We start from the raw sequence: 26,941 nt of genomic DNA, 5'->3' as shown, positions 1-26,941 counted from the left end.
TCTAAAATCGCTGAAGTGTCTCAAGCCCTAGACAAATATGTGGACTTGAATTATTTCAAAATTTATATTATATGTGGCAGGGCCTTCCCTTTAGAATTTGGGGGGTGGAGATGGATGGTTGAAAAATTAGAAGCTTGCAGTTATATACAAATAATCCTTCATGCTGTTTGTTTAGGCCCTTCCTTGGAGGAGAAGCTCCTAGTATCTTGTGATATAAGTACATCGGGGCAGGAACAAATTAAATTAAATACTTCTGAAGTTGGGCACAAAGCCCTAGGCCCAGGTTCCAGTAAGAACCATCCCAGTTTAACGGCCAATAACGGGGGTGCTGTAGATGGACGTGTAAGTGGTACCACTACCGCAGAGGCAGAAAAGACTTCAGACCAAAACCTGTCCATTGAGGAGAGTGGTGAGCTCATGAAATATTCAGCGAAAAGTTCATTTAACCAAATGTTGCTCAAATGCTAACACCTTAGGCATTAATCTTAAAATGAATGCTGCTTGATTTTGCTAATCAAAATTTTGCTTAAAATATATTTAATGCATTCCTTTCTCTAATTAACCCCTACAATTTTGCTCTGAATTCTTTAAACACGCTGTTATTCCTTTTAAAAAAATTTTGATAACCAGTTTTTTTAATCGGAATCATTTCTGATTTAAAATTTCTTCTCCTTTTATTTTATAAAAAACTTTTTCCCCCTCAAACTTTCTGTTCTTCTATAAGGTTGAAAAGTTAAAATTTAACTGGAAAAGTCACCAATGAGAATATAGTTTTGCTTCTCTGAAATTAATCATACACACTGCTGCCTAAATTAGATCCACATTTTTGTAAACTCAACTTGCAGAGATGAATTACAATGTGGGCAGCCCAGGAGGCAAACTTTTGGAGGCTATTTTACAGGACAAAGTGAAAAACAAAAATTTTAAACAAAAATGCTATACATCGAAGGCAGCAGTGTCATATTCAGGATTTTAAAAAATCAGACTTTGCAAAGAAGTGTTATTAAAAGCTGCAAGTGAAGCTTGGGCATTTTTTCTTTTGTTTTGCGTATGTAATCTTTAAACCATCATCTCATGTTTTTGTCTTTAAATTGTAATATATGTGACTGGCATCAAGCCTCATATGATCCAGAATATTGATTTTGTACATCTTAGGGGTATTTTTTTGTTTATTTTTAGTTTACACCTTAGGACATAGGTGTACAAGAGTTGCTTAGAAACCAAATTTTAGTTGTATTGGTGACTTTTTTTTTTTTAGTGTCTCCAGTGCTCTTCTTATTAAAAAAAAACATGACACAGTGTGATTTCCCCATCTGCTACATGGACCAGTATATACATTAGATAATGTTCTTTAACTTCTTAGGTGTGGGAGTATTTCCCTCACAGGATCCTGTTCAGCCCAGAATGCCTCCTTGGATATACAATGAAAGTTTGGTTCCAGGTAAAAAGAGCTTTTTTGTCCAAGATTCCTATCTGGATACTTTACTTTAAATGTTGTAAATGTAGTTATAAATATTTACTATTGTGGTTACAGAATATGCAGAAGGAATTGTAACTTTTTCTTGTTTTTTCTAAAAGAGTACAGAAAATTAAATACATCTAGTGTTGAAGACTGCCTCGTAAGGACTTCTCTCATGGTCCAGTGGTTAAGACTCCGTGCTTTCAATGTAGGGGGCCAGGGTTCGATCCCTGGTCAGGGAACTAGATCTCACAAGCTGCAGCTAAAAAAAAAGATCCCACATGCAGCAACTAAGACATGGCACAGCCAAATAAATAAATATTAAAAAAAAAGACTGTCTCATGTATGAAATAACTATATAAATGAAGAAGTGTTTTGCTTTAATGTTTTATTGACCATCATATACTTTTATATCTAAAAGCTTTTCTTAGATTTATTATGCTTTAAAAGACACTATCAAATGTTTATTTCACAGATTATTAATAACATCAAGAATAGTACTAATATGTTTAGTAAAATTTTCTGAACTCTTGGTGATTCGTTTATATATTTAAAAAATATTCTTTGACTTTGTCAATATAAAACTATATGAAGTAAAAGACCAAGTGGCATCTTTTCCTACATTAGAAGATGTTACTTACTTTTTTCTTTATGTATGTTATTAACTGCTGAGCTAAAAAATCACTGAAGTACACATTTTGTGATGTAGTGTTCAGTTGGTACAAGGGAATAGTGTATTTAAGCCATATTTGATGTGCATAGAATAATGACTATTACAATGGCATTATGTTAATCACAGTTAGTATATTGCAACTTGTTCAATTTGCTTTGCAAACCCCTTAAAAACTAAAGGTAACTTTGATCTTTAGCTCTCTTCGTTGGTCATAGACTTGATCTAGGTTGGTTCTGCACTTAATTTAAATAAAACTCATGCAAGATCCCTGTAGCTCAACTTTTGGGGGGAAGAAATTATTAATATCTGCTTTTCCTCAGAATCACATAATCACAAATTGAAAGGCTCATTTCCCAAAACCACAGGGGACTTCAGTTGTACATAAAGATAATTGATTTCCTCCCAACTGCCCATTAGACAGATTGCATCTTTTCTTCTTCCTCTCTGTCTAGAAGCCAAACAAACAAAATCTAGATCTTGGTATATTTTGGGATTCTGTCCCTTTTCTGCCAGCTTGTATTTCTTTCTCCCTTCTCCCTCCAAACATACACGTACACATAATTTCCTAGCCAAAATATGTGTTCTTATGGTCAGCCTACTAACCTGTAATCCATATGTAAATGCTAGATGTAAAATTTTTGCTTTAAGCGTTTTTCTCTGTCTGCCTTAGCCCTACTTTCATCCCCCAAACTCCTCTAACCAGGCTTGCCAGATTTAGCAAATAAGTATACAGAACATCCAGTTAAATCTGAATTTCAGAGAAACAGCAAATAGTTGTTTAGTATAAGTATACCCCATGCAATAATTGGCATCCTGTATTTTATGTGGCAACCCTATCCCTAACAGCCTTTCCTACTTTGTCCTTTGGAAAGGCCATTTTATAGTGAAAAACTCCCCAACGGTCCCTTCCTTTTTTCAGACACTTTCCGCCATCTAACTGAAACCCTGTCTTTCTCTGAAGGCTGTGTTCCCAAAGCACCTTACCCAATGATGTTTCCTCTAATAGCCTCTAATTCACTGGGACAAGAGAAAGGTGATATTGGTATAATTCTTGCTTCCCACTGCTATTTTCAAATTAGTCCCACCATCATTAGTCTACGACTTCTTTTTTAAAGTCCAAAACATCTGCTTATACCACCTCCATCTTATTGTTGTTCCTATCTACTAATGAATTATAAGACTTTCTCTTACCTTTAACCCCAAATCTTTGTCTGTAGGGCCAAACTCCAACCTCTCTTCTAAGCTCCAGACCCTAATTGTCTGCTGGATATTTCCACTTGAATATCTTTACAGCAGTTTAAACCCTTGATGTGGCTTCAGTTCTCTTAAAGCAGTTTGACTTAAGTTTATTCTTGTATAAGCAGCAATGACAACAAAAAAGATGAATCACTTGTAATATGTTTACATTTGTAATCTGGTCTTTCCTTTAATAGATGCATATAAGAAAATTTTAGAAACCACAATGACTCCGACTGGAATAGATACTGCTAAACTTTATCCCATCCTGATGTCATCCGGACTTCCCAGGGAAACTCTTGGACAGATATGGGCCTTAGCTAATCGAACCACACCTGGCAAACTTACTAAAGAAGAACTTTATACTGTTCTCGCCATGATAGCAGTAACACAGGTAGACATTGTTTCTAAGGTTAGGTCAAATTACTTTCCAATATAAACTGAGAGAATATGAATCCTTTTTTTCTACAACCTTGCAGAACTCCTTGGACATTAAAATTTAGATTATTTTCAGGATACAGTTCTTCAAAAATGTGCATTTTATATGATGTGCATACTAGCAAAATATTCCTTTGTTTAAAGACTTGAATATATTAACATTCTCTGACCTAACTGTAACCCTTCTGAACTTGAAAGTTAGTTAGTAATAGATGAAATTACTCTCTGTCCTTTGAAGTCCTTGTCTAAAATTCCTTAGATACAGATAAAGTATACTCGGTCTGGCAGCAGTTTTTCTCATATTACAAAATCATTGTAAATGATTTGATTGTAGCGAATTAACCAAACTTGTCAGAGTGAAAATGTCAGAATTGGTATGTGTTGGCCATTTCTTTGCTAAATATTAGATTCACATTAACCTCATAACTTATTTTCTTGTGTCAAATTCCTGAGTTTTGGGAGAGTCAGAGTGGAAACATACCAGGGCTACAGATTTTACAGTTAGGTCTCTCTTTGCCAGATTTGGGTTGTATGTGGTTTGCAATTTCCTAAAGTGTTTCCATTTTTCTCCTGTTCTATGTAGAGGGGTGTTCCTGCCATGAGTCCCGATGCTTTAAATCAGTTTCCAGCGGCTCCTGTTCCAACTTTAAGTGGCTTTCCTATGACTTTGCCTACTGCTGTGAGTCAGCCAACTGGGATGCCTTCAGGCCCTGCAGGCTCCATGCCCCTCACCCTCGGACAGCCAGTCATGGGCATTAATCTTGTTGGACCAGTCGGGGGAGCTGCAGCCCAGACTCCCAGTGGCTTCATGTCAACTTACCCTGCAAATCAGGTAAATGGAGAGGCTATGCAAAATGGAGAGGCTGTGCATATTCTGAGTTATCCCTGGAAAATGAATCCAGGCAACTTTTTTTTTTCCATGAATGCAGAAAAGGTGCTGGATTATGATGGACACTGGAGGTGAACATTAAGCAGTATTAAAACAATACATTATTTAATTTTTCATTATTTAAAAAAAAATTTCTTAAGCCTTAAGATACTTGAATTTTGGCTAAAAGTTTATAGTTCTTTATCATATATGTCTTAAACATCAAGCTTAATAAAGCTAATTATATCCTTAGGCTATGTCTTTTGAGGAAGCTGCTAAACCTGAAATTAAGATGCTTCAGTTTATTTTTCACTTCTCAGATTAGCAAAAAACGTTTTAAACATATATTCAGTGTCAGTAAAAATGTAGGGAAAAGGGTTTTTTGGTACAGCCTTTTTGGAAGGCACGTTTGGCAATAGCTATCAAAATTCTAAATGTTCATGTCTTCTGACCCAGCAGTCACTCGATTAGGAGTCTCACAGAACTTAGTAACTCAAATTAGCAAAAATATATAAGGATATTTGTTGTAGCATTGTTTGTTAGAGTAAAAAATTAGGAATAGCTGCATATCCATCAGAAGAAGAAAGGTTAAATAAATTTTGGTTTATCTCTATAGTGGTAAACTATTAGATTATTAAAATGAATGCCGGTAGATGTACATGTACTGCATGAAAATATGTCCATGTTCTGTAATTACATTTTTTTTTAAGTGCAGAACAATATAATATAAGCTCGTTTTTCTATAAAACAAATGAACTGTTAACAGTGCTCACTTCCTAAGCATGGGATTAGGAGTACGTGTTCACGGTTTCCTTATACATGTATGTGATGAGTTAAAACAAACTTGTATCACTTCTGTAATTTACAGACATGATTAAAATGTTTTATAAAGATGGCAGTTTCTCAGTAATCCATTAAATGTGATTCAGCTATTTAAAAATTATATAAATTAACTGTTTAAACCAGTCTTTTACCGTTTGTACAAGAGAGCATTTTAAAATATTAGGCAGCATTCCTGCCTTAAGCACTTGAGTTGATGTTTTTGTCTAAAGGGTGTTCTTCTAAAATTAGGTGTTTGTACTTAAATGGGAAGAGTTAAAAAGTAGTTTTTGAAAAAAAAATAGTCTTTGAGGTTGACAGTTGAAGATTTGTTCTTTACCTTTTTATCGTAAGACGTTTTCTATTTCAACGTCCTCTGTAAACCTAGGTTGTCAAACCAGAAGAAGATGACTTCCAGGATTTTCAAGATGCTTCCAAGTCAGGATCCCTTGATGACTCATTCAGTGATTTCCAAGAGTTGCCTGCTTCTTCAAAATCAAATTCTCAGCACGGAAACAGGTAGAAAAGAGTTGAATATAGTTAACACTGTATTTAATAATTGAGAAAGAGGCCATCCACAATGAGAAGCCTAAGTATAAATAAGAGAATTAAGACTCCTTACTCTCATGCTTTCTTGGTTATTCCTAGTGTATTCCTACTTTCACTCTTCAAACTTCCTTCCCCTTTGTCCACCTTAAACTTCAGCTTCTACCATTTCCTCCCAGTACACACCTGCTTAACAATATTTCTTTTTGCTTGTGCTAAACCTGATTTATTACAGCTGAGTGCACCTGTGCCACGCATGACTTCATGTTCTTATATTAGATCCAGGTCTTCAACTGCTGAAAAGCTTTTTAGGCAGGGGCACATAATTTGACATTTTGCAATATAACATACTATTGCTTTTCCACAGAAATCATCATTTAGAAATCTAAATATGATTATTTATCCATGTTGCTCTTCTGTTTGAGATCAGTGGCTTTTAGGCCTTCAGGTTTCTGTTTGTTTGTTTGCATAGACAGTTGCATAAACAGTTTTCTAATGTTTTAACTTTTAGGTACAGTAAGTGATTCAGTATGTTGTCAACACCTTTCCATTATTTTTTTTTAACATTTTTATTGGAGTATAATTGCTTTACAATAGTGTGTTAGTTTCTGCTTTATAACAAAGTGAATCAGTTATACATATACATATGTCCCCATATCTCTTCCCTCTTGCGTCTCCCTTCCTCCCACCCTCCCTATCCCATCCTTCTGGCTGGTCACAAAGCACCGAGCTGATCTCCCTGTGCTATGCGACTGCTTCCCACTAGCTGTCTATTTTACATTTGGTAGTGTATATATGTCCATATATATACTACCACTTTCTCACGTTGTCCCAGCTTACCCTTCCCCCTCACCGTGTCCTCAAGTCCATTCTCTAGTAGGTCTGCGTCTTTATTCCCACCTTGCCCCTAGGTTCTTCATGACCTTTTTTTTTTTTTAGATTCCATATATATGTGTTAGCATATGGTATTTGTTTTTCTCTTTCTGACTTACTTTACTCTGTATGACAGACTCTAGGTCCATCCACCTCACTACAAATAACTAAATTTTGTTTCTTTTTATGGCTGAGTAATATTCCATTATATATATGTGCCACAGCTTCTTTATCCATTCATCTGTCGATGGACACTTAGGTTGCTTCCATGTCCTGGCTATTATAAATAGAGCTGCAATGAACATTGTGGTACATGACTCTTTTTTTTGCGGTACACGGGCCTCTCACTGTCGTGGCCTCTCCCGTTGCGGAGCACAGGCTCCGGACGCGCAGGCTCAGCGGCCATGGCTCACAGGCCCAGCCGCTCCGCGGCATGTGGGATCTTCCCGGACTGGGGCACAAACCTGTGTCCCCTGCATCGGCAGGCGGACTCTCAACCACTGTGCCACCAGGGAAGCCCCCATGACTCTTTTTGAATTATGGTTTTCTCAGGGTATATGCCCAGTAGTGGGATTGCTGGATCGTATGGTAGTTCTATTTTTAGTTTTTTAAGGAACCTCCATACTGTTCTCCATAGTGGCTGTATCAATTTACATTCCTACCAACAGTGTATGAGGGTTCCCTTTTCTCCACACCCTCTACAGCATTTATTGCTTGTAGATTTTTTGCTGATGGCCATTCTGACTAGTATGAGATGATATCGCATTGTAGTTTTGATTTGCATTTCTCTAATGATTAATGATGTTGGGCATCCTTTCATGTGTTTGTTGGCAATCTGTATATCTTCTTTGGAGAAATGTCTATTTAGGTCTTCTGCCCATTTTTGGATTGGGGTGTTTGTTGTTTTGATATTGAGCTGCATGAGCTACTTGTAAATTTTGGAGATTAATCCTTTGTCAGTTGCTTCATTTGCAAATATTCTCTCATTCTGAAGGTTGTCTTTTCATCTTGTTTATGGTTTCCTTTGCTGTGAAAAAGCTTTTAAGTTCCATTAAGTTCCATTTGTTTATTTTTGTTTTTATTTCCATTTCTGTAGGAGCTGGGTCAAAAAGGATCTTGCTGTGATTTATGTCATAGAGTGTTCTGCCTATGTTTTCCTCTAAGAGTTTGATAGTTTCTGGCCTTACATTTAGGTCTTTAATCCATTTTGAGTTCATTTTTGTGTATGGTGTTAGGGACTGTTCTAATTTCACTGTTTTACATGTAGCTGTCCAGTTTTCCCAGCACCACTTATTGAAGAGGCTGTCTTTTCTCCATTGTATATTCTTGCCTCCTTTATCAAAGATAAGGTGACCATATGTGCATGGGTTTATCTCTGGGCTTTCTATCCTGTTCCATTGATCTATATTTCTGTTTTTGTGCCAGTACCACACTGTCTTGATTACTGTAGCTTTGTAGTATAGTCTGAAGTCCAGGGGCCTGATTCCTCCAGCTCTGTTTTTCTTTCTCAAGATTGCTTTGGCTCTTCGGGGTCTTTTGTGTTTCCATACAAATTGTGAAATTTTTTGTTCTAGTTCTGTGAAAAATGCCAGTGGTAGTTTGATAGGGATTGCGTTCAATCTGTAGATTGCTTTGGGTAGTAGAGTCATTTTCACAATGTTGATTCTTCCAATCCAAGAACATGGTATATCTCTCCATCTGTTTGTATCATCTTTAATTTCTTTCAGAAGTGTCTTATAATTTTCTGCATACAAGTCTTTTGTCTCCTTAGGTAGGTTTATTCCTAGGTATTTTATTCTTTTGGTTTCAGTGGTAAATGGGGATGTTTTCTTAATTTCACTTTCAGATTTGTTCATCATTAGTGTATAGGAATGCAAGAGATTTCTGTGCATTAATTTTGTATCCTGCTACTTTACCAAATTCATTGATTAGCTCTAGTAGTTTTCTGGTAGCATCTTTAGGATTCTCTATGTATCATGTCATCTGCAAACAGTGACAGCTTTACTTCTTCTTTTCCTATTTGGATTCCTTTTATTTCTTTTTCTTCTCTGATTGCTGTGGCTAAAACTTCCAAAACTATGTTGAATAAGAGTGGTGAGAGTGGGCAGCCGTGTCTTTTCCTGATCTTAGTGGAAATGGTTTCAGTTTTTCACCATTGAGGACGATGTTGGCTGTGGGTTTCTCACATATGGCTTTTGTTATGTTGAGGAAAGTTCCCTCTATGCCTACTTTCTGCAGGGTTTTTATCATAAGTCATTGAATTTTGTCGAAACCTTTCTCTGCATTGATTGAGATGATCATATGGTTTTTCTCCTTCAATTTGTTAGTATGGTGTATCACATTGATTGATTTGCGTATACTGAAGAATCCTTGCATTCCTGGGATAAACCCCACATGATCATGGTGTATGATCCTTTTAATGTGCTGTTTGATTCTGTTTGCTAGTATTTTGTTGAGGATTTTTGCATCTATGTTCATCAGTGATATTGGCCTGTAGTTTTCTTTTTTTGTGACATCTTTGTCTGGTTTTGGTATCAGGGTGATGGTGGCCTCACAGAATGAGTTTGGGAGTGTTCCTCCCTCTGCTATATTTTGGAAGAGTTTGAGAAGGATAGGTGTTAGCTCTTCTCTAAGTGTTTGATAAAATTCTCCTGTGAAGCCATCTGGTCGGGCTTTTGTTTGTTGGAAGATTTTTAATCACAGTTACAGTTTCAGTGCTTGTGATTGGTCTGTGCATATTTTCTATTTATTCCTGGTTCAGTCTGGGAAGGTTGTGCATTTCTAAGAATTTGTCCATTTCTTCCAGGTTGTCCATTTTATTGGCATATAGTTGCTTATAGTAATCTCTCATGATCCTTTGTATTTCTGCAGTGTCAGTTGTTACTTCTCCTTTTTCATTTCTAATTCTATTGATTTGAGTCTTCTCCCTTTTTTTCTTGATGAGTGTGGCTAATGGTTTATCAATTTTGTTTATCTTCTCAAAGAACCAGCTTTTAGTTTTATTGATCTTTGCTATCGTTTCCTTCGTTTCTTTTTTATTTATTTCTGATCTGATCTTTATGATTTCTTTTCTTCTGCTAACTTTGGGGGTTTTTTGTTCTTCTTTCTCTGATTGCTTTAGCTGTAAGGTTAGGTTGTTTATTTGAGGTGTTTCTTGTTTCTTAAGGTAGGATTGTATTGCTGTAAACTTCCCTCTTAGAAGTTCTTTTAGCTGCATCCCATAGGTTTTGGGTTGTCGTGTTTTCATTTTCGTTTGTTTCTAGGTATTTTTTGATTTCTTCTTTGATTTCTTCAGTGATCTCTTGGTTATTAAGTAGTGTATTGTTTAGCCTCCATGTGTTTGTATTGTTTACAGATTTTTTCCTGTAATTGATATCTAGTCTCATAGCGTGGTCAGAAAAGATACTTGATACGATTTCAATTTTATTAAATTTACCAAGGCTTGATTTGTGACCCAAGATATGATCTATCCTAGAAAATGTTCCATGAGCACTTGAGAAAAAAGTGTATTCTGGTGTTTTTGGTTGGAATGTCCTATAAATATCAATTAAGTCCATGTTGTTTAATGTATCATTTAAAGCTGTGTTTCCTTATTTATTTTCATTTTGGGTGATCTGTCCATTGGTGAAAGTGGGGTGTTAAAGTCCCCTACTTTGATTGTGTTACTGTCAGTTTCCCCTTTTATGGCTGTTAGTATTTGCCTTATGTATTGAGGTGCTCCTATGTTGGGTGCATAAATATTTACAATTGTTCTATCTTCTTGGATTGATCCCTTGATCATTATGTAGTGTCCTTCTTTGTCTCTTGTAATAGTCTTTGTTTTAAAGTCTATTTTGTCTGATATGAGAATTGCTACTCCATCTTTCTTTTGATTTCCATTTGCATGGAATATCTTTTTCCATCCCCTCACTTTCAGTCTGTATGTGTCCCTAGGTCTGAAGTGGATCTCTTGTAGACAGCATATATATGGGTCTTGTTTTTGTATCCATTCCGCCAGTCTATATCTTTTGGTTGGAGCATTTAATCCATTCACATTTAAGGTAATTATCGATACGTATGTTCCTATTACCATTTTCTTAATTGTTTTGCATTTGTTATTGTAGGTCTTTTCCTTCTCTTGCGTTTCCTGCCTAGAGAAGTTCCTTTAGCATTTGTTGTAAAGCTGGTTTGCTGGTTCTGAATTCTCTTAGCTTTTGCTTGTCTGTAAAAGTTTTAATTTCTCTGTCGAATCTGAATGAGATCCTTGCTGGGTAGAGTAATCTTGGTTGTAGTTTTTTCCCTTTCATCACTTTAAATATGTCCTGCCACTCCCTTCTGGCTTGCAGAGTTTCTGCTGAAAGATCAGCTGTTAACCTTATGGGGATTCCCTTGTATGTTATTTGTTGTTTTTCCCTTGCTGCTTTTAATATTTTTTCTTTGTATTTAATTTTTGATAGTTTGATTAATATGTGTCTTGGCATGTTTCTCCTTGGATTTATGCTGTATGGGACTCTCTGTGCTTCCTGGACTTGATTAACTATTTCCTTTCGCATATTAGGGAAGTTTTCAAGTATAATCTCTTCACATATTTTCTCGGTCCCTTTCTTTTTCTCTTCTTCTTCTGGGACCCCTATAATTCACATGTTGGTGCATTTAATATTGTCCCAGACATCTCTGAGACTATCCTCAATTCTTCTCGTTCTTTTTTCTTTATTCTGCTCTGCAGTAGTTATTTCTACTCTTTTATCTTCCAGGTCACTTAACCATTCTTCTGCCTCAGTTATACTGCTACTGATCCTGTCTAGAGAATTTTTAATTTCATTTATTGTGTTGTTCATGATTGTTTGTTTGCTCTTTAGTTCTTCTAGGTCCTTGTTAAATGTTTCTTGTATTTTCTCCATTCTATTTCCAAGATTTTGAATCATCTTTACTATCATTATTCTGAATTCTTTTTCAGGTAGACTGCCTATTTCCTCTTCATTTGTTAGGTCTGGTGGGTTTTTACCTTGCTCCTTCATCTGCTGTGTGTTTTTCTGTCTTCTCATTTTGCTTATCTTACTGTGTTTGGGGTCTCCTTTTCGCAGGCTGCAGGTTTGTAGTTCCCATTGTTTTTGGTGTCTGCCCCCAGTGGCTAAGGTTGTTTCAGTGGGTTGTATAGGCTTCCTGGTGTAGGGGACTAGTGCCTGTGTTCTGGTGGATGAGGCTGGATCTTGTCTTTCTGGTGGGCAGGTCCATGTCTGGTGGTGTGTTTTGGGGTGTCTGTGACCTTATTATGATTTTAGGCGCTCTCTGCTAATGGATGGGGTTGTGTTCCTGTCTTGCTAGTTGTGTGGCATAGGGTGTCCAGCACTGTAGCTTGCTGGTTGTTGAGTGGAGCTGGGTCTTGCCATTGAGATGGAAATCTCTGGGAGGTTTTTGCCATTTGATATTACGTGGAGCTGGGAGGTCTCTTGTGGACCAGTGTCCTGAAGTTGGCTCTCCCACCTCAGAGGCACAGCAGTAACTCCTGGCTGCAGCACCAAGAGCCTTTCATCCACACGGCTCAGAATAAAAGGGAGAAAGAAAGAAAGAAAGAAAAAGATAAAATAAAGTTATTAAAATAAAAAACAAAAAATAATTATTAAAACAAATTTTTTTAAGTAATGAAAAAGAAAGAACAACCAAACGAAAAAACAAATCCACCAGTGTTAACAAGCGCTGAAAAGTATACTAAAACAAAAAGAAAATGTACAGACAGAACCCTAGGACAAATGGTAAAAGCAGAGCTATACAGACAAAATCACACACAGAAGCATACACACACACACTCACAAAAAGAGAAAAAGGGAAAAAAAATATATATATATCCTTGCTCCCAAAGTCCACCTCCTCAATTCGGGATGATTCCTTGTCTATTCATGTATTCCACAGATGCAGGGTACATCAAGTTGACTCTGGAGATTTAATCCGCTGTTTCTGAGGCTCTTGGGAGATATTTCCCTTTCTTTTGTTTGCACAGCTCCCAGGGCTCAGCTTTGGATTTGGCCCCGCCTCTGCGTGTAGATCACCTGAGGGTGTCTGTTCTTCGCTCAGACAGGACGGGGTTAAAGGAGCAGCTGATTCGGGGGCTCTGGCTCACTCAGGCCAGCGGGAGGGAGGGGTACAGATGCGGGGCAGGCCTGCAGCGGCAGAGGCCGGCGTGACGTTGCACCAGCCTGAGGCACGCTGTGTGTTCTCCTGGAGAAGTTGTCCCTGGATCACAGGACCCTGGCAGTGGCGGGCTGCACAGGCTCTCGGGAGGGGAGGTGTGGATAGTGACCTGTGCTCGCACACAGGCTTCTTGGTGGCGGCAGCAGCAGCCTTAGCATCTCATGCCCGTCTCTGGGGTCCGCGCTAATAGCCGCGGCTCGCGCCCATCTCTGGCGCTCCTTTAAGCGGCGTTCTGAATCCCCTCTCCTCGCGCACTGCGAAACAGAGGCAAGAAAGCCTCTTGCCTCTTCGACAGCTCCAGACCGTTTCCCGGACTCCCTCCCAGCTAGCTGTGGCCACTAGTCCCTCCAGGCTGTGTTCACGCAGTCAACCCCAGACCTCTCCCTGCGATCTGACCTCCAAAGCCAGAGCCTCAGCTCCCAGCCCCCGCCCGCCCCGGCAGGTGAGCAGACAAGCTTCTCAGGCTGGTGAGTGCTGGTCGGCACTGATCCTCTGTGCAGGAATGTCTCCACTTTGCCCTCCGCACCCCTCTAGCTGCACTCTCCTCCGTGGCTCCGAAGCTTCCCCCCTCCGCCACTGCCCGTCTCCACCAGCGAAGGGGCTTCCTAGTATGTGGAAACCTTTCCTCCTTCACAGCTCCCTCCCACTGGTGCAGGTCCTGTCCATATTTTGTCTCTGTTTTTTCTTTTTTCTTTTGCCCTACGCAGGTACGTGGGGGAGTTTCTTGCCTTTTGGGAGGGCTGAGGTCTTCTGCCAGTGTTCAGTAGGTGTTCTGTAGGGGTTGTTCTACGTGTAGATGTATTTCAGATGTATCTGTGGGGAGGAAGGTGTTCTCCACGTCTTACTCTTCCACCATCTTGAAGCTCCTATCTCCATCTTTTTTTTTTTCTGCCGTATGCGGGCCTCTCACTGTTGTGGCCTCTCCTGTTGCGGAGCACAGGCTCCGGATGCGCAGGCTCAGCGCCCATGGCTCACGGGCCCAGCTGCTCCGCGGCATGTGGGATCTTCCCGGACTGGGGCACGAACTCGTGTCCCCTGCATCGGCAGTTGGACTCTCAGCCACTGCACCACCAGGGAAGCCCCATCATTTTTAAAAAGTACTCAGTAGATACTTCTTCCACTGAGTAGAGCACATGAGGCTTTGAGTAAGCAGTGTGAATGTTTTTGGTTGCTTTTGGAACTTGTTTTTGTCAGGGTACATATTCTATTTCTCTTATGTTCCTATTTGTGCAGTTTCATTCATCTTTTCTATTTTAACCAATTGTTTATTTCTTAGTCAACACTTCCTGCAGACACTGTAAGAAGAACTAAGGGATAGGCATTATAGAGAATTAGAAATTAGGGAAAGACTTATTCTCCTGATTTTAAGAATACATCAAACACTTGTAAATGACACATAGAAGAGACATACGAGGGGTGTGACTGTAAAGTACTGGGAGTTCCAAGCCCGCTGTACCAGTGCACACACGCATTAACCTGATAGACACGTAACAGTTCTTTCTCAGGTCTCTTCCTCTGCACAAATTGATATGTTCTACTGCTATCTAGAACATATCTGAATGACCCAAGTCATCTTAAATTACCTCCATAAAATGATTCATTGTTTTCCTGCTCAAAGCTAAATAAGAATTTGTTAGATCACCATATCCAGTCACCTAATCAGAAACATGCTGTTTTTGTCTCCTTTCTCTCTCCTTTACTGCCATCAACTCTGTCAGCTCTGCTTGGCATGGGAAAAGGCCGTGTGTGATCTGGCTCCTGCCAACCCTCTTGACTGTTGCCATTTCTCCACAACTTACCTCCAGCCACACGTAAACCGCCAAACTGACCATGCTCTTTCAAGCTTCTGGCCTTTTCCATTCTGTTTTCTTCAATCTGAAATTCTCTCTATAGTTAATTCTAGTTCCATGTCGAAAATCGGTTCATTATAGGAAGTATTTACTAACTCCACTCCATCAGTCCCCACCTCTAAGATGAGTTAAGGGCTACTTCTTCTCTACTGCCATGGTAGCCTGTGAACATCTGTGCCGTAATTGCCATTACTGGTTTACCTGACTGTTCCCCTCACTAGGCTGTAAGTACCTGAAGACAGTATTTCATGTCTCTGTATGTAGTACTTAGCCTGTAATATGTAATTAATAAAGGTTTGTTGGATGAATATATTGTCGTATGAAGGTTACAAACCAAATTTAACAAATTGATGGTTCATTCCTCAGGGAGAAAACTTTCAGCAGATGAAATTAAAATTTGGGCATAGAAAGTTTTAAGATGGTGGCCAGACCTGAGATATATGGGGTATTAGCAATTTTGTGTGGCATTATCTCCACCCAGTAGTTTACTTTCATATACAGGCATACTTTGCAGATTTTTCTTCTTCAGTTCTGGCTTGACTACTTCTGTGCTTTTCTTGCATGAAAACATTTTGTTCATGTCTAAGAATCCACACTCATTGTTTCTTTATTCATTCAGAAACATTTACATAGCATCTCCTGTGTGCCTGACACTGGGGTAGGCACTAGAAATACAGAAGCAAAAAGCACAGTTTCTGCTCTAAAGATTGTTAGTTTTATCTGGGTATTTATATTATCTAATAAAACTCTCTTAGAATTGCTCCTTCAGTGGTGAGTTTGTGTGTTCATGTATAATGAATTCCCTAGTTTATGATGATCTATATTCCATATTGTGAGTTATTTTAAAAGGCTATTTGTTAAATCATGATATAAATAGGTAGGACCACTTTAAGCAGTATTTTTAAGCAAAAATGGACATTATTTTTTTGAGAAGATGAAAAGGCAAGTAAGGTGTTAAAATAGGCTGGAGCCAAGAGTATTGTTAGTCTGAAAAAATGACACTAGTTAAGGGCAGGCACCAGTTATGGGATGCCTTATGATTTGTGGCATAATCTGTAAAGCATTTTAGAAATAAGTGGCATGGTGAAAGTGATTTTTGCTACTAGGTATGGGATAAATGCAGCTTCCATGGTAATCCTGTTGTGAGGTTATGGGAGTTACCCTGGGTTTAGAGTTACAGATACTGAAAAGTATGTATCTGAGAAGTTGGTTGGACTCGGTGTTGAACTGGATGTCAAAGTCAAAGGAGGAATAGCACTTGAGTTGGCATGAAAGGGCATCTGGAAGGGAGCAACATCATTCATTTATCCATTTGGAAAATACTTACCGTGTGCCAGGCACTGGGGAGCCTCGTATAATAAAGCGGTCATGGGGCGCTGACGATAGAATAGTTCAAAAAGGATTAAGGCGTAGGAGTTTTGAGTTGGTTTATTTTCTTTGCTTTTTAAATGGATGTATTTAGCAGGTTGAGCAACTAAGTAAAGTCACCTACCACAGCCACGTGAAGTAACTGTAAAACACAAATGATACACTAGAGAAAAAGCAAAGCACTTTTTTGTGGCCAAATTCTCTAAAGTCTCATCTTTCAATAGAATGCAGGTTCTTAAATTTTAAAACAGTATGCCTCTCTCACTGAGTACCTTTCGTTAGTATTAAACAGTAGAAATAACCATTTGCATGTTTGGAACAGATAACTACTTTATATAACTGGCATAAACACTTTGAAGGTGATTACAGTTTTTTTTAATAAAAACTTTAAGGAAAGAACTGGAATGAATTCTTCCTTTGTAATATGCATAAAATTACAGTCTGAGTCGTAGCGTTTTTTGAATGGAATTTTATTTTGTTGACTTCACTCAGCAGTACTACATTACTCTGAAGATCCTCTGGTTTTTTTCCAATTCTGAAAATCATTTTTAAATTAATAATATTCAAATAAATGTCATATTTAGTGGAAGATTTTACCATGGACTTTAAAGGGCCATAGCTAACGTTGGCGATCATGAAAAAACAAATAGATCATTCAACTTTGTGGTTTTTTCCTAAGACATTAATTACCTTTATTCCTGTGTAACGTTCTGTTCAGTGTGTTGTAGTTTAATTACTTATGGAACTTTTAGAAATCCACCTATACTGTATAAACAGTGACCTATTTGTCCAGATCAAATATGTAGCAGCTGTTTGGTATTGGTGTGAAATGATAATATTTGATAGCACTAAGTCCTCCAGGCACTGCAGACGCCCATTAGCATGCATGTGCAAGAGCAGGGTTTTTACCTTGCTTGTAGGCCACTGATAAGAAGATTTAAATGACTGTAGAAAATTTTTGCTCCAGGGCAAAGAACTCAATAGAAATCCATTTATATAACTTGTGTGTATGGTATTGAATGACACAAACTAGTAGTGGAATGTAGTCATTCATATGTAAAGGTGGTTCTTCCAGGGAGCTGCCTGGGTCTGATAAGGGGGAAAAAAAAGGCAGTGCTTTTGTAGTCTGTGTTTAAGCCGCCCAAGAATTACCCACACAGATACTACTCATTACACTATTTTTCCATCCAGCAGGGAAATGTGTCCACAGGCAAAAGTATCTTTATCTAATTTTGAAGTGATTGTTGTTTTGCTGCAGAGATAGCTTCTGGAACTGCTGATGTGATCCTCGTAAAAATGCAAATTGTATTAACTCTACTGCTGCTTATCAGATGTGGGAACTTCTGCCACTAAGCAATGCAGTGTGACCAAAAGAAGGACAATTTACATCTTGGCTTGAACAGCATTTCTTAAATAGATTTTTATCTTAACTATTCCACCTCTGCATTCTGAACCCAGTTTAGAGAATAATTTATATTAAGGTTAACCTAATTTACTTTAAAATATTGGGTATACGTACTTGGAGCAGTTCACTTTCACAGTTTTATGGACCTAAATTTAAAATTACAGGAAGTCATCATTCTATAATAATCTATTTCTAATGCCATTCCGGTGGTTCTTATGGCTTAAAGATGATTAGATAGATGGTCAGCGTGGATCTGACTCCTTTTCACATAATCAAGAAAAGAATTATTGCTTGAGTGTTGTTTCAATATATGTTTTTTCAAGGAAAAGGATGTTGTTTTTTGTCATTTGTGGTGTACCTATATAGTTTCTAACTTTTAAAGCAGGGAGCCATGAGTTTTAACTAGGTTATCTGTGTGCCATTTTAACTCTAAGTTCTTCCTTGATGACAAGGTAAGGAGACAATGTTCTAGTCATTAAGAAATATTTCTTTTTCCCTTTTAGTGCCCCTTCTTTGTTGATGCCACTTCCTGGAACTAAAGGATCGGCTTCAGTGGATAAATATGCTGTGTTTAAAGGAATTGCAACTGACAAGTCCTCTGAAAATACTGTTCCGTTTAGAGGTAAAAACAGTTCATAAATTCATGAACCTGTGAATGTAAATTTTTGGTTTTAGTGGTGACCTTTTATGGTGAATGTCCTTGAGCTGTGATCTTAAGGTTCCTAACCTTAATTGGGCTTCTGTCTTTTCATCATAGAGCCTGGTGATAAATATAGTGCTTTCAGAGAACTTGAACAGACAGCAGAGAGTAAATCTTTAGGTAAGTTTTTGTTTCCTTAAATGGATAAATTATTTCAATTTTTAATAAGAGACTTTTACGGTTCTTTCAGTAGCATCCCAAACATTCTTTTATTTTACTGTGTGGTTGTTTTTGTTTCGTTTTGTAGCTCTGGAAATTACAAGAAAGAAAAATGTGGTTCAGTTATTAGATAATAAAATAACTGATAATTTAGAAAAATTATTTTCTAATAATGCAATTTCCTTTGAAGATAGTGCATTCCCTTTCACTGGAAGCCTTCAAGCCAAGTTAGACTCCTGTGACCACTTTCGGTTATTTTAACGCTCAAAACAAGACTTGAGCTGTTGGCAGTGCAGCGATCTGTGGACTGTGTGAAAGGCAGCAGCCAGTCTTTTACATCTCAAGATTTTCAAAATTGGCTGTAATTTAATGAGTAGAAGTGAGAGGGCTTTGTGTGCCTGTGTGGTTCCTATCTCTGATAGAAGGGCTTAAATAGAGTAGAAGGGAATGTAGAATGATAATTTGAGAGCCATATATGTAAAGTCATATTTGTGGCTGAATCCTACTGGAAACCGGATGTGTAGGATTTAGATAATCCATAGGTCAAATGATGTCCTTCAAAGCTTACCCACGCATGCTGTGAAGTTTTTATCCTCTACTGAGGAGTTCTGCCTGGAAACAGTACCACATTCTACCTCTCTGTATTGGACAATCAAATTTGGAACATCTTTCCACAATCACTTGTTCTAACCCTTTTCTCCGAGCAATGGGGAGGGCGTGGGGAGGTGGGGGGAAATTACAGGAAAGGTAAGGTGTATGTGTGAAAGTTAAAATAGAAAGTGTACTGCTTAAATATCTGTAGAAATATTCAATCTTTTTTTTCTTTTCTTTTCTTTTTTATTTTTTTTGCGGTCCGCGGGCCTCTCACTGCTGTGGCCTCTCCCGTTGCGGAGCACAGGCTCCAGATGCGCAGGCTCAGCGGCCATGGCTCACGGGCCCAGCCGCTCCGCGGCATGTGGGATCTTTCCGGACCGGGGCACGAACCCGTGTCCTCTGCATCGGCAGGCGGACTCTCAACCACTGCGCCACCAGGGAAACCCAGAAATACTCAATCTTTTACAGCTCTTAGGTTCTAGAAATGTTTCCTTGTGTTTCATTCAAGCCTTTAGGATGTAATAACTTTCTTCCTCAGTGCCTGTATTAGGTACTATGAGTACAAAAATAAACCCCAGAGGAACTTCCGGTTTGTTAATTTGGCATTTACTCCTAGCAATGCTTTTATCAACTCTTGGGCCAAGGCAAGTTTGGAGTAAAGAGCATGGTTTAATATCAGGGTTCTTTATATACTCTGGTATTAGTGATCGTATGATATGTATGTTATTCCTGGGAAACATCATGGTGCCACCAAAATGTAAGCAGCACATCTTAGCCCTGCTTTTGCAGTAGTTTACGAACAGAATCCCAGATGGTTGTTGGCATTGTTGTGTGCTTGCTTTCATTCCTGTCTTACCTTTAAGGCTTTCCAGGGAGAGATGCCAACTTTGTTCATTTTAGGAGAATATATTTTTTTCTACTCTCATTAAAAATACAGGGCTTCCCTGGTGGCACAGTGGTTAAGAATCCGCCTGCCAATGCAGGGAACATGGGTTCGAGCCCTGGTCCAGGAAGATCCCACATGCCGCAAAGCAACTAAGCCCGTGCACCACAACTACTGAGTCTGTGAGCCACAACTACTGAGCCCGCATGCCACAACTACTGAAGCCCACATGCCTAGAGCCCGTGCTCCACAACAAGAGAAGCCACCGCAGTGAGAAGCCCGCGCACCGCTTCGAAGAGTAGCCCCCGCTCACCGCAACTAGAGAAAGCCCACGCAGCAACGAAGACCCAACGCAGCCAAAAATTAATTAATTAATTAATTTAAAACTTTAAAAAAGTGGACTGAAAAGCTACCCATGAAGTCATATGCTTAATGTACCTCCTGATAAGCAATCTTCCAGTGTCTGCAACTAATTTATTTGCCCAAAAAGCCCCTGTGTTTTTGAACATGTAAACCTACCCATTTTTATTTCTTTTTAACCCTTTCACCCAGGTTACATTTCTAGTGGAAACGTTTACAATTCATCAGTAAGTTTAGTTTGCTGTGGTGATTTCCTTTATAAAATAACAAAGCAAAACTTGTCAGTTTCACAGATATTTTAAAGGAGCACATCAAAAATTTAGGCTGTGACAAAATTGACTGCTTATTACCTTTTTATTTACACAAATAATACAAATATTATCATTGATGTACTTGCCTAAAATTCTAGGGCGATTTTTAAAGTTTTACATCTGCTTCTGTCAATTTGTGAAATTGACTTTAGTTTTATTAGTGGTATGTATAAAAACATAAAATACAGAAATTCTGAATGCTGTTCTTCTCTTTCTGAAATTTCCCTAATATTAAATAGATTTCTCTGTGTTGATAAATTATGCTGGTGAATTTGTTAAGTAGCTCAAATTAGGGGGAAAATAAGCTTCCATTATTTTCCATGCTTTTTTCTTTCTTTTTTTTTTATAAATTTATTTTTGATTTTATTTAATTTTGGCTGTGTTGGGTCTTCATTGCTTCAGGCGGTCTTTCTCTAGTTCCGGCGAGCGGGAGCTACTCATTGTTGCTGTGCACTGACTTCTCATTGCAGTGGTTTCTCTTGTTGCAGAGCATGGGCTCTAGGCACGCAGGCTCAGTAGTTGTGGTTTGTGAGCTCTAGAGCGCAGGCTCAGTAGTTGTGGCACACGGGCCCAGTTGCTCCGCGGCATGTGGGATCTTCCCAGACCAGGGCTCAAACCCATGTCCCTGCACTGGCAGGCAGATTCTTAACCACTGTGCCACCAAGGAAGCCCCCATGCTTTTTTCATATGATGTATCAAAGTATATATCATGTTATAAGCACAATATATTTAAAGCCTGCATTATTTAAGTGACAATTTGCAGAATTATATTTTGGTTTTACACACATTTTTATAGTTCATATGCTTCTATATCTCATTTTTAGGGAAAAGTAGAATTTTAAAAAATGGATGAAGAAATTAAAGCTTGTGTTTTAATTTATAACTCTCCAGAAATGGCATTCATATTTTTAAATAATAAGTGATGTTAGTATAGCTATATTTATATTTGGTTTATCTCTGGTTTTCATTATCTGGTATAACCTAGTGGATTTTATGGAAGACCTTCAGGCACTATTCAAAAACTGAGATCATCTGTGTCCTAACCTTATGCCTATGAGTGATAAAATTATTGTGATAATAAAGAATAGAAACCCTATTAAGAACCATGGGCCCAGATTTTTATCAGTATCTAACTGCATCTATTTAATTATTTATGAGAAATACCTTAGTACCTATTTTCTCTAACTAAAAAACTAATTTAAAAAATGCTGTCAGTAACCCCATCCTCAGAGTAGCACAATATAAACTAAAGTTTAAATCCAATCCTCAAAATTTTTTTAAAAACGTATTTATTATTTATTTATTTATTTTTGGCTGTGTTGGGTCTTCATTGCTGCACGTGGGTTTTCTCTAGTTGTGGCGAGCAGGGGCTACTCTTCGTTGTGGTGCGCAGGCTTCTCATTGCGGTGGCTTCTCTTGCGGAGCACGGGCTCTAGGTGCGCGGGCTTCAGTAGTTGTGGCATGTGGGCTCGGTAGTTGTGGCACACGGGCTTAGTTGCTCCACGGCATGTGGGATCTTTCTGGACCAGGGCTTGAACCTGTGTCCCTGCGTTAGCAGGCGTATTCTTAACCACTGCAACACCAGGGAAGTCCCCTCAAAATTTTTAATAATGGAATTGGTATTCAAATCCCTTTGAATTGTAATAAATAAGAATAAGTGCTGATTGGTACAGTGAGATTGCTGATTTCAAGAAGAGCCCAAGTACTCATGGATTTTTTGGGTAAGATTCAGCTTATTTGTTGGAAAGTGTGGGGGGAACTACTTTATAATGTGCCCTTAGCAAGAATGCTTTGCAAATAAGCAGATGCCTTTTCAGAATTTTTCATCAAATCCCTTCAAATTAATGCCTCAATATACTTGAGCAAAACCACATAGTATCTAACCATAAGCTTAAGTGCCTAGCTGAGCAGAGTCTTGTACATCCTAAATATTAGATTCAGGATTTTTCATAATACTTCATTGGTACCTGTGATATTTTTTTTCTGATTGATTACCATGTAACACATTTTATCTTTAAAGGGCCACTATGTGTTTTAATATGCCTCTCTTCAGGAACCTCCAGCGCCTATTTCCTTTTTTTTTTTAATTTATTTATTTAATTTATTTATTTTTGGCTGCGTTGGGTCTTCGTTGCTGAGCACAAGCTTTCCCTAGTTGCGGCGAGCAGGGGCTACTCTTCGTTGCGGTGCAAGTGCTTCTCATTGTGGTGGCTTCTCTTTTTTGCAGAGCACAGGCTCTAGGTGCATGGGCTTCAGCAGTTGTGGCGTGCAGGCTCAGTAGTTGTGGCGAATGGGCTTAGAGCGCAGCCTCAGTAGTTGTGGCAAACGGACTTAGTTGCTCTGCGGCATGTGGGATCTTCCCAGACCAGGGCTCAAACCCGTGTCCCCTGCGTTGGCAGGCGGATTCTTAAACCACTGTCCAGCGCCTATTTCTTATTCTCCTGTATGCTTGGCTGGCTAGCAATAGTGAGAAAACATCCTTAGAGCAATGCTTTTGGACAGCTGAAGGCTCTGGCACAGACATATCATGTCACATATCATATCACACTGAAATGAGCAAATGAAAATCGTGTGATACGTGTGCTCAGTTTGATTTTTATTTATTTCCCTATCACTAGCCTTCAGTGTGGAAACAAAAGGGATATTTGGTAGGGATATTATTAAACTGTGGTTAAATAATGTGAAGCCAGTGAGGGAAACGTCTGTAATATGCTTGTACTTTAATATGGATCATGGGATTTTAGCTCAGCATTCTTTTGTATTTGGTTGTGTTTTTTCTTGCAGGAGAAAACTTCGCAGAATTCAGATCTGCGGGAAATGATGATGGTTTCACCGATTTTAAAACCGCCGATAGTATCTCACCACTAGAGCCACCAGCAAAAGACAAACCTTTTCCGGCAGCCTTCCCCTCAGGAGCTATCCAACAGAAACCACAAACACAGGTGAAAAATCCTCTGAACTTAGCAGACCTAGATATGTTTTCCTCAGTTACTTGCAGCAGTGAGAAACCATTGTCCTTTTCAGCTGCATTCAGTGCATCAAAATCTGTTTCCTCACGACCCCAGCTCACGGGATCTGTGGCACCCATGACGACATTGGCGTCAACTAAAACTTCTAGTGTGGCTGATGATTTTGGAGAATTCAACCTTTTTGGGGAATATTCTAGTCCAGCATCTGTTGGGGAGCAGGATGACTTTGCAGATTTTATGGCTTTCAGTAATAGTTCTATTTCATCTGAGCAAAAGGCAGATGACAAATATGAGGCCCTTAAAGAGGAAAGTAGTCCGGTTCCTCTAAGCAGCAGCGTGAGCAGCACAGTGAAGAACGGACAGAGCTCTGCCGCTGCGTCTACCAAATACGATGTCTTCAGACAGCTCTCTCTGGAAGGATCGGGACTAGGTGTTGAAGAGCTGAAAGATAACACTCCTTCAGGAAAGAGCGATGATGATTTCGCTGACTTCCACTCCAGTAAATTTTCTTCCATGAGCTCGGACAAATCCCTGGGAGAGAAAGCAGTGGCTTTCAGACACACCAAAGAAGACTCTGCTTCGGTGAAGTCCTTGGATCTCCCTTCCATTGGTGGCAGCAGTGCTGGCAAGGAGGACTCTGAAGATGCACTCTCTGTTCAGTTTGACATGAAACTGGCTGATGTGGGAGGAGATCTTAAGCATGTCATGTCTGATAGCTCTTTGGATTTACCAACAGTTAGTGGCCAGCATCCTCCTGCTGCAGGTGAGGAATTGGTGAGATTGCTCTGGTGATGGTGATATAGATCTCAAAGATGGTTCTGTGGGTGTTGATTTACAGAAGAGGAAGGCTCTGGCTCTTAACCCTTATGAATGTCTAATAATTAACCTCTTCATTGCCAGTCCCCTTAAAGCAGTGTTGAATTGGATTCTGTGGATACTTGGATATGTGGATACCATGAATACAATGAAACTTAGACTGGATAGCTAAGATATTTTTACATTTGAAATCTAACACCAACTTGGTGTCTGAGGCACATCAAAATCCACTGCTGAATGAGCCACACATTGCCAGAAATTTTATAAAGACTTTTGCAGTGTCAGTAACGTTCCTCCATTTCTGTGAGTGAAGTCAATGTTTCCTTCTCCTTTTTTCTTCTCTTGGGTATATTTGGCAGCTGCCAATAGAGTATTCTGTTTGGTTTATAGAAACCGACTCTTGTTAGACCAAGAAAGTAACAGTGTCTAGCCGGTTATACTGCAGTTTTGCCACATCCCTATAAGAGAAGAGGGCAAGAGCTTGTACCTGGATGCCCTGTGTGCCAGGGTCCGGCAAGGAGGAGGGCAGGAGTTGTTAGTGGAATTGAGGTACGGTTTTCAGTGTTAACGCTATTACTGGAAGTAGTAAATTGTAACACAACTGTAGATGGTAGATAGGGTAACTACTAACTTTCTCATAAAATGTTTGAAAACATCTTAGAGGAGAGCCCTCTTTAAATTCCATGTGGATTTACATGTAGCAGTTGATTCTCTAGTCCAAATTCCTGTCAGAAAAACTAGATTCCCAAGTGTCCTAGTTTTTATTTTGTTTTGTTCTTTGATATGTATATAGAAAGATAAACCTATTTTGTGGCCTTTAATAATGAGAAATATCTCAGCATTACTGTATTATTCCAGAAAATGCATTATGCGTACGAAGGGTTCCTTGTCGTTTAACTAGAGAGGGACACATAAGACACTCCCAAGTTTACAGATTCAGGAAGAAATAGTAAAGTATGGCGGCGTTTGCATATATCAATTTGGTAAGTCAGAAAACAAAATTGCATCCATCCTTTGGCTATTGAGATGTTAGAGGTCTTCTTAAACAGGGTGCTGAATTGGGAGCAAGGTATCGGAGGAGTGACGTGTTCCACAGGCTACTTGCCAAGTGCAGTGGGCTGTCTGCAGGGCTGCTTGTGCCCCGACTGTCTACTTCTTTTTCTAATGTACCCTTCTTCAAATGTTTTCCTTTATTTATTTATTTATTTATTTTTTTGCCGCTGTTTGTTTGCTAGAGTGATTTTGTTTCTTTTTTGTATGAGCTGCTTGAGCTACAGCAGTTGGTTGCAAAGTGCTCCATTTTCTGAACAATAATATTGGCTTTTTATTTTAAAATCTCATAACATGTATACTAGCCTTTTGGGCTCTGAAGTTATTAATTAGAAGCTATTTTTCTGAAAGTGAATCTATATTCTTTCACAGTGCCAAACTAGATTTCTTTGTGAGACGAGTCTAATCTGCGTTTGGGAGGGTGTCTTTTCTTTTTTTTTTTCCATTTGGGGAGGGGAGATTGGTCTCGTGACTGAGCTTGTTCTGATTGACCTGTTAAAATAATCTTCTGTGCTCATGTCCTTTTATGTATGTTTGGAACATTCCCAGCTTGGAACCTGTAACGTTCAAGCCAAGTTTCTTCAGTTTGAGGATATTCTTAAAAGAGGATTGTTCCCTCCTTTTGATCTGTAAACCTCCTGTCCGAAAGGAGCAGTATCCCTTTAGAGTGGTTGTTAAAAGGGGTTGATGTCTGACCAATGAGCTATATCGTTCTTGAGCAAAACTGCTGCGTGAATGTATTGAAGAGGGTAAATGGCAGGGACTTCTCCAGTGCAACTTGGTTTTTCTTTATCCTCATGTTGACGCACAGTATCTCTTGCTCTCTTAGTTTGAGGGTTAAGGGTACTTTTTGTTGGAGAAATAAGAAGTGGGCTGATGAAGAGAGAATAAAACGTAGTAGATTATCATCTCTGGACCTTAATCCTGTTTAGAAACCCTAACTCGACTCTGAAGGGGATACTGTCTCTTTTAACTCTTGCTATAATTCTTTGTATGGAAGGTAGATAACACTAATAACATTGCCTGATTTCTCTGCGTATTATTACATTTAACCCTTTGAGCCCTTGCTGCATATAATTTCAACTAGGCTGCTTTTGTCCCCCCTCTAAATTGAATCTCTCAGCACTAAAGCATCTTGATGTGCAGTCATTAAGATCATCTGGTTTCGTTGGCAGCAAGAGCTGCCCCTCATTTGTGACACTCTCAAAGGGTTAGCAAGGCTTCTGTAGCTACCTGCCTACCTACCTACCTGTAAAGTAGCTCTTCTTTGACATTGAAAATCTTTGTATTTTAATCAGCGCTTTATTATTATTTTTTGGCTGCTTTTCTGATGTCTTTTTTTCAATTTAGACATTTTCTGTGTGAATGTGCCTTTTCAAACTTGCTTTGGTATATT

The 26,941-nt window shown here is 38.9% G+C and overlaps 1 protein-coding gene across 8 annotated transcripts in view; it reads left to right on the top strand.

Moving 5' to 3' along the window:
• SYNRG (synergin gamma) overlaps positions 1 to 26,941 on the top strand; it is a 91,901-nt gene that overhangs the window by 34,289 nt on the left and 30,671 nt on the right. For 6 of the 8 annotated variants that reach the window (XM_060133380.1, XM_060133378.1, XM_060133376.1 and 3 more), the window contains 8 exons: positions 176 to 409; positions 1,364 to 1,441; positions 3,566 to 3,762; positions 4,390 to 4,638; positions 5,882 to 6,012; positions 18,207 to 18,325; positions 18,461 to 18,523; positions 23,495 to 24,442. In XM_060133380.1, the coding sequence (XP_059989363.1) occupies positions 176 to 409; positions 1,364 to 1,441; positions 3,566 to 3,762; positions 4,390 to 4,638; positions 5,882 to 6,012; positions 18,207 to 18,325; positions 18,461 to 18,523; positions 23,495 to 24,442 (2,019 nt within the window). The remainder of the gene's footprint in view (positions 1 to 175; positions 410 to 1,363; positions 1,442 to 3,565; positions 3,763 to 4,389; positions 4,639 to 5,881; positions 6,013 to 18,206; positions 18,326 to 18,460; positions 18,524 to 23,494; positions 24,443 to 26,941) is intronic. The other 2 variants (XM_060133379.1, XM_060133381.1) reach the window with 2 other exon arrangements.

The sequence above is a fragment of the Lagenorhynchus albirostris genome, chromosome 20 (genome assembly GCF_949774975.1).
Source record: "Lagenorhynchus albirostris chromosome 20, mLagAlb1.1, whole genome shotgun sequence".
Taxonomy (NCBI): domain Eukaryota; kingdom Metazoa; phylum Chordata; class Mammalia; order Artiodactyla; family Delphinidae; genus Lagenorhynchus; species Lagenorhynchus albirostris.
Note: the sequence above shows the minus strand (reverse complement) of the source record. Positions and strands in the feature narration are given on the sequence as shown.